The 8,288-nt window shown below is 28.3% G+C and overlaps 1 protein-coding gene across 2 annotated transcripts; it reads left to right on the top strand.

Annotated features, from left to right (window-relative positions):
- The first annotated feature begins 274 nt into the window (after positions 1-274).
- Positions 275-7,483, top strand: LOC112689588 (endocuticle structural glycoprotein SgAbd-9-like). 2 transcript variants are annotated; one of them, XM_025563368.1, is made up of 4 exons: positions 275-609; positions 6,139-6,262; positions 6,357-6,502; positions 7,077-7,483. In XM_025563368.1, the coding sequence occupies exons 2-4, from the start codon at positions 6,248-6,250 to the stop codon at positions 7,291-7,293; spliced, it is 378 nt and encodes a 125-aa protein (XP_025419153.1). In that variant the 5' UTR covers positions 275-609; positions 6,139-6,247; the 3' UTR covers positions 7,294-7,483. The 2 variants fall into 2 exon arrangements, with proteins under 2 accessions (XP_025419153.1, XP_025419152.1); XM_025563367.1 differs by having other exon boundaries at positions 6,136-6,262.
- The last annotated feature ends 805 nt before the right edge of the window (positions 7,484-8,288 follow it).

Below are 8,288 nucleotides of genomic sequence, written 5' to 3'. Positions count from 1 at the left end.
TTAACAAACGCTTGAATAGAGTGTGTTTATACGCTGTATGATGATTTTCGAAGGTTAAGTTATATCTATATTATATACTATACTATACTATACGTTCATAACGGCACTTGCAGTACAAAATATTTTAAATAGATCAGCGATATGGTATCGAATATTGTTGAATAACGATAAAACATGATAATCTCGTCTGTATCAAAACAAATTGGCGTTTATTATCGCAGTTCGATATCGTAATCCGCTCGTAACTGTATGACTATGTAACTGCGTATTGTTTGAGTTTAGTCTAGTGAATCTTTTGCGTCTTTCACCGTTTTGTGCAGTAAAGTTAGTCACTCTAATAGTCGTACATTATAAAAAACTGCAATGGAATTCATGTACAGTCAGAATGGTAAAAAGTTATTAATAGTTGATAAATATAATTTTTTTTTACACTATACTGCAAAAAGTGGCCAAAAAACTTGGCGTTGTATTAATAATAAGTGTCATAGTAAAATTTGCACAAATAATACAGAGGATGAAATTTTTGAAAAAAATGTAGTTCCAATTCACACTCATGATGAAGATACTATATTAAATCGCCAAGAAGTCAATAATTCACTGAAAAGGAAAGTAAGTGAAGACAATATTGTAGAAAAACCTTCCAAGTTTATTTTAACTGAAATCAAAAATTTTAATAACGAAAATAATTTAAATACAACTGATCTCAATTATATTAGACGAAATGCGTATAATGCACGTAAATCTATTTTGCCACCTTTGCTTAAAAGTATTGAAGAATTTCACGATACTTTACATTTAATGGATATAAAAAACAAACCGTTCTGAACAATTTGTTTTATAAAATGCTCAAGATAGCGATATTATTATATTTTCTTGTATAGAAAATTTAAAATTACTTTGTTCTAACCGAAAAAATATTTTTTGACGGTACCTACTTTCAATTATTGTACAAAATATTTTTTGCAGTTATTCACTATTCATGGTTTTAAGAATCAAAATTGTATACCATTAGTCTTTACTTTGCTTCTTGACAAAAATAGTCATACATACAGTACATTATTTTTAAAAACTATCGAAATTTGCTTGCAAAATAATTTACGGTTTCAACTAGGTACAGTTGTGGTAGATTTTGAAATTGCTATTCATAATGCAATTAAAAATATTTGGCCAACAGTGCAAATTCATGGTTGTAATTTTAATTTGTACCAAAATTGGTACAGAAAAATCCAGCAATTAGGCCTAACGAATGATTAAAATAATGATGAATTTGAAATTGGAAAATTTTTAGTTCTCACATTCGGTTTACCATTATTGCAGGATGCTAACGATATTGAATATTGCTTTGTATTTGATTTGTTAGAAAATAGTCCATTTGACGATAAAGTCCAATAATATTGTGACTATTTATCTGAAAATTATATTTTTTCGTTTTCATTATTTCCTCCAAAATTGTGGTATTCTAATGATACTACTAATGCATGTGAATCATTTCGTTTAAGATTTAATAGTAGTTTTTATCATCATCATCCAAATCTCCATTTATTCGTGAAAGTTTTGAAAGATATACAAACCGAAACATACATTAAAATTAGGAGCAGTCATACAACACAACGTAGACAGACAAAAACTATTTCTAAATATCAATTTATACTTAATTAAAAAGATAAATATATGCGAGGAGAAATTTCACGTTCAGAGTTTATCTCCAAAGTATGCCATAAAAATATACGTAAATGATTAAGACTTAGTATTGTTTTATTGAATTTTTATTATTTTTTTCAGAAAATTTTGTTTTAAACGAACGTAATTTTCATTAATGTTTTATTAACATTTTTATTATATTTTTCAAACAATTTTTATTTTATGTATTAATATATTGCAAGACTGATATTTCTTACAACAATACGAGCGGTACTAATTTTTTGTAGGAGTTTACCATTCCCCCTCTCCTCAGAAGTAATAATAAATTTTTATTATTATAATTATATATATTATTATTTATCTATTTACTTTTATCATATTTACTTATTATTTATATAGCATTCATATTTTAAATATTCTTCTTTAACCAATAAAAAGGGGCAATAATCCTAGGTTGAATAATACTTTACGGACGGATGAACTGTATTATTGTCTTTTAAACTTGAAATGATTATACCATTGCTCTTGCGAAAACGAATTGGAAAAGTTTATTCATTAAAAAAAGTTATAGTAAAATTTAATACTATCATCGCTAACAATTAATATAAGTATATACCGATGGACATTGCAAAACAGGTCATGGATGGTGAATTAGAATGATGAATGTGTTAATCAATAAGAACAAATAAAAATAACCTATTTAGAACGTTATATTTTTTCTGAGTTTATGTATTTAATGTCAGGATAATCAAAAAGTTCGAAAAAGGTAATAAAATGAAATTTTAAGACGTGAGCTGATTCTTTACACATTTGGTAGACCTGAAAACTAGCAAAGATGGACAATTTTAATTAATTTAGAATCATCATATTATATACTTATATATCATATCGAAATTCACTGAATACTTATTGTGTACGTCAACACGTACTTTAAGTATACGCATTGCAGATGTAAACTCATAAAAAATGTCAAAATTCATCAAAACTGTGGGTGCATCTCAATATACGTCGATATAGTCATCGGAGAATGTCAACACTTGATAACTGTAATGCAGTTATAGAATTTAACATATAAATAATCGACGGAAGATGAAGTAAAAATAATCAATTTTATCGTACTCTTTTAATTTAGGAAATGGTTTATTATAAAAAAATAGAAATATGATTTATTATCGTCGACCACACGAGCCACATAACTTTAACCATAACCAGTGGCGTCATTTCATTTTTTTCTTCGTATAGAGCAGGCCACTAAGCCTATCCAGAATTTTCAACAAAAAAATAAAATAATCTACATATTTTCAAATAATAGTTTTACTAATCCATCTTATAGTAGGTGTTGTTATATTTCTTCTTCTTCTTTAGAGATGTTGAGCGTTAGGACAGTTTTTAGTGATCCAGTAATTTTACTAAGAAATTTTGATATCTTTACCATATATTAATGGAATATAATAATAGTGGTATTTACGAAATCATATAACTAAGAAAAGTAATAAAGCGAGAGGTGATAATAAATATTGGACAATAGCGTTTATTAGGTATAGTTATAGATATTATATATATATATATATACATATATAGTTATACATATTTTTGGTCAATATTTAAGAGGATACCGACGCATCTTTATGCTTTTAAACTTATTTACAGTTTCATCTATATCTAAATTGTGTGCAGTATATGATTCTACGTTGATAATCATTATATCATTTAATCTGACATCATCCATCGTCAAGCGCAAAAAGCTTTTTACCAGGCCTTAAAATTGATTTCAAATATCGATAAAAATCGTTAAAAATCTTTTAAAAAATCAAAATTAATATTAAAATTGTTAATGGTTGGTAATGATTTTCAAAATTAATATTGAAATTGAAAAAAGTTAAAATTAATATTTCATATCAAAATCAAAATCATTTTAATGATTAAAACGATTTTAAATTAAATTAATTTAAAACTCAACAGCCAACAGGTCTATTTTCTAATAGGTCTATTTGTTACCGCAGGCGATAACATAATAAGTCGTATCATTATAAATAATTTATGTTTATTGACATTATCACAACAAATTAGGGAACTAATATTAGGTATCTTAATAATGTTCTGGATCGCTGATAGCTGTATTACCATAAATACATTAATAATATATATTAATAAATTATATACATTAACATTAATTTATGATACTGTTATTAAAAACAAAAAAAAATAATAATTTCAAAATAATTTTAAAAGTTCAATAATTTACAAGTGAGCAAATTTCCGACCACAGAATTTTGGTGCTTTCAAAAAATTGGCATCCGGAGCAGTTATAGCCAGTGCCCCCCCTCTCTAAATGCGGCGCTGTAAAATGGGCCAAATTACTACAATATTGGATTTTAAATTCGCAAACGTATACCTATCGCTGTCCAAATGACGCTATTGACCATAACACGATTTATTTTATGGTTTTTATCGTGATATTCTGTGAATGGTTTCGAGATAGATATACCTGTTGCTCTCAACCGTGACGGAAACAGATTGCTACAATACGAATAATGTAGGATATGATAAATTTAGAATATTATTAGAATATTAATTGAATATTATCTCAATATTCGATGTCCTCCGGCACTTCCGTAACACTCAAGCACTGAAATCCTGTGAATACCTTATTCATTATATTTTTCATTCGTTTTTTATCCAAACTCGTTCGTCCCAAACGCTTTATTTTTTTATATCATCGCTTTTGTTCACGTTCATTTTCGATCTTATCTGTCAATTTTTTGTCCAGGTAGCTATTACATTTTAATTTGTACGAAAAGACCGCACATTAGCTGCGTCGAGACAAAATTATCGCGACGCTATTATATACTATATTATATGGTTATTTAGACGGAAATTTATAATCTACATACTATTTCTGTCTAGAACAGGAATAAATAACCTTTTTACCGATAGAAACCTATTTTTTTTTTCTGTTTTTTCGTTGAGGGTCTCATAAAAAATGTAATTAAAATAAACCTTATTTTTAATATCATTTACCAATTGATACTTATATAACTGCAGGTATATACAATCAGTTCCACTGCTTGGTTGTTTTTCCCAACTAATTTCGAATGAAACCAAATGCTCTATATTTATTGCGATTTGGGACGAAAAATTATAATTTTAAATATCATGAGAATATTTGGAAGGGCGTGGAAAAACGTACATGGGCTGCATGTGACCCGCGGTCTGCGGGTCGTCAGCAACTAGTCTAGAATATTATGTTAGTTTGATCAAAATATTTCATATTTATAATATGGAATGAAGAAGCATATTTTGTTTATAAATAATTTTACCATATCAATATATAAATCATCATGAACATTTGAAGGGTGATACCGCGAGTACCATTGAAATACAACAGGGTTATATATATTATTTTACTTTAAAAATTATACAAATTACCTACATGAATATGATATAAATTTTTTTCCATAAAACTGTTTTATTTAACATTGAAAATGTTTCAATAAAATTAGTAGTTATTATTTTTTGTAGAAATCAATTCTTTAACAGAAAATATTTGAAAAAGTCATTTTACCATTTATTCAGGAAAATAATCCAACCACTTTATATTTAAAAAAATAAATACTTATGGTGTTTAAATTTTGTTCCGTTTCTACAAATAATTAGTTAATGTATCCAAATTTATAATAATTTTTATTTTAAATACAGACGAAGATATTCATGTGTACTTAAAGTGATAAAATTAAAATTAAAACGAAACATAACAAATTAAGATGACTGAACAGCTCAACTAAATTCCGTTTCCAAACAATCGTTCCACAGATGATGATTTAAATATTAGTTAGTGGCTGTGCTAGAAAAACGTATGGGTAGAAGTTTTTTCGTTAATGTCAATCCAATAGACTAATGAACGAAATGACTTACTTCCAAAGACTATGGAGTCGATTTTACAATTTCAAGTTAATTATAACATGACTTGCGCAGAGTTCTACATATATAAGGGAACAAAGAACTGTTGAAAAAAGCTAAGTCTTCTCAAAGATATACGAGTAGCCGTCCGATAATTGTTATTAAAAAATTGAGTATTTTTAAACACTCCATCCTAGAATTCTTAGAACGTCCCGACAAGATCAAATATGGTAATTCTAATCACAGTAGTATTTAATAGTTTTATATTTTTATAACTACTGTCAAACTGTTAACACCAATTTCATTTTGCAAATCCTCGGGATGTGATAATTTAAAACGATACGAAAATATACTCGTCTAAGTTTTAACTCTTAAGTTTCATATAAGAACGATTTCAAGGACGGCCCGAATGCGGCATTAGAAATTAATGCGTTTTTAAGTGCGTATACTTAACGCAGACGACATTATTTTTAAATTTTGCGATCGGTCTGATCGCATTAATCAGTTATTATTATTATTATTATTATTATTTTTTTTTGATTCGTTTTTTTTACGTTATTATAAATACACGTTGCAACACTCCTCATACTTCAGTAGATCATTTGGATCCATCTCGTACATTATTGGACACTGGACACATTATTGCTTATACAGCAGTTACCTACCATACGCGTGTTTCGTTTCTTCAATTGCGAAAACAGACAAAATGTACAATTTCCCGGTAAGAAAATATTTTATCGTTATGATTATTTTACGGTTAAAGCTGAAACGCAATACAATTGATCGTGAACGGTTTCTGTATTTTTCTTCGACAGATAATGATATTCTTGGCCGCGGCGTTGGTGTGCGCGTGTTCCATGGCCGGAGCGTTCCCGACCAAGGTGGAAAAACCGAAGGCGCCGCTGGCTCGTTTGCTGAAAAACGAATACGTCCGAGGAACCGACGGACAGTTCACTCTTAAGTAAGTTTCCCGCCGAAGACTTCTATTTAATATATAATGTTGTACCGTTTTGTCGATCGGACTGTGTTCCGAGAACATTAACTGTACGATGTATGATGTGCCAACGGCAGTGCCGGATACTTACGTGTGGCAGTTACGTCCTACATTCCAGATCTTCAGATATCAGAACGTTGATGTCGCTTCGCACAAACTTCGACGTTTTATTTCTATATCAAATTATTCTGTAAGATTAAGGAATACTACGATTTTTGTTTTAGAGAGACAATTTTCAATAAAAACTGAAAAAGTATTATAATATTTAATAAATCGTTTTATTAGTCATTCGTATATTTTGTGGAAAACTGTAGGGAAAATGATACCTGATAACCAGTTACTGTAACTACTAGCTGCATGTTACTGATACAACTTTTAAATAATGTTTGCAAGTTACGATAATTATATATTAGGATTTTATATTTATATTATATTTATACACGAGGACTTTGATATAATGCAATGTATCATATACGCATTTGATTTGTCCGTCAGTGTACATTATGCAAGTACGATTATGACACGTTTGCGTGTGTTTCAGTTACCAGCTGGACGACGGGACATCGAACAATGTGGAAGGAACGTTGGTATTGAACGACGAAGGAGACGATTACGTGATGATCCAAAAAGGTTCATATTCGTACATATCTCCTGAGGGAATCGAAGTCAGTGTTTCGTACACGGCCGACAAGGATGGTTTCCAAGTGATCAAAAACTTGAATCCACCCAAGAACTATGCTTCTACCCCGGCAGTTTAAAACATAATATACATATTACTGCTAATATTTTATAACAATTTCAATCGTCCCGGAGATAATGTTATACGCACATATAAACGATTTTCTCACGTATTGTAACACATATGTATGATTGTAGTCGGCCACCATAATTTTAGTATTTAATAACAAATATGTCATTTTCGTAACAATAAAAATTACCAACAAAAGAGTTCGTGTTTGTGATCATTTACATTTGATTTAAACTTTGTCAAAAATAAAATAACGACATTCTTCTAAATGATTGTGTCTAAATCAAGAAAATATTACTTGCGATAGTATTTTAGTATATATATATATATATATATATATAGATAATATATGTACTTAACTTGAACGTGACATTTTAGGTATGTTGTGTTTTTGTAAGATAAATCGTCCAATACCAGTATTTATTTATTTGTATATATATATTTATATACTGTTATTCAAGTTAAAGTGAAATGAATATCAAAAGAGAATATAAATAACACACAGATGTTTCTTAATAGTATGTATGTTTCTAGTGTTATTGATTCGTACTTAAATCTTAAATAAACTTATTATAATTAAATAATCAGTAAATTGAACAATAAAATGTTTGAAAATAAATATACTCCTCGATTTACTCAGAATTTAAAATAAAAGCCGAATCTAATATAAATCAGTTGAAAGAATAATTTTTAAATATTTTAGATCAATGACATACAAGTATCAGTTCTGACTAAAGTTTGATAATATATAAACTATAACAAAGATTTATTGATTATGAAATTCGTTGTTTAAATTAAATGTCAACTATGTCAATTATCGAGTTCAATAATCAAAGTATAAAACCCTGAATCATAGATTGAGTTTGCTTATACTACTTAATATTATATCTGGTTAATTTACCATCATTATTTATTAAATAGGTACAACAAATATATTTAATGTTTTTCAATTACGTCGAAAATTATTACTTCAACCATTGATATAACAGATTCAAAGGCATAGGC

Source organism: Sipha flava, unplaced genomic scaffold, assembly GCF_003268045.1.
Source record: "Sipha flava isolate LNK unplaced genomic scaffold, YSA_version1 45745_pilon_pilon, whole genome shotgun sequence".
NCBI lineage: Eukaryota > Metazoa > Arthropoda > Insecta > Hemiptera > Aphididae > Sipha > Sipha flava.
Note: the sequence above shows the minus strand (reverse complement) of the source record. Positions and strands in the feature narration are given on the sequence as shown.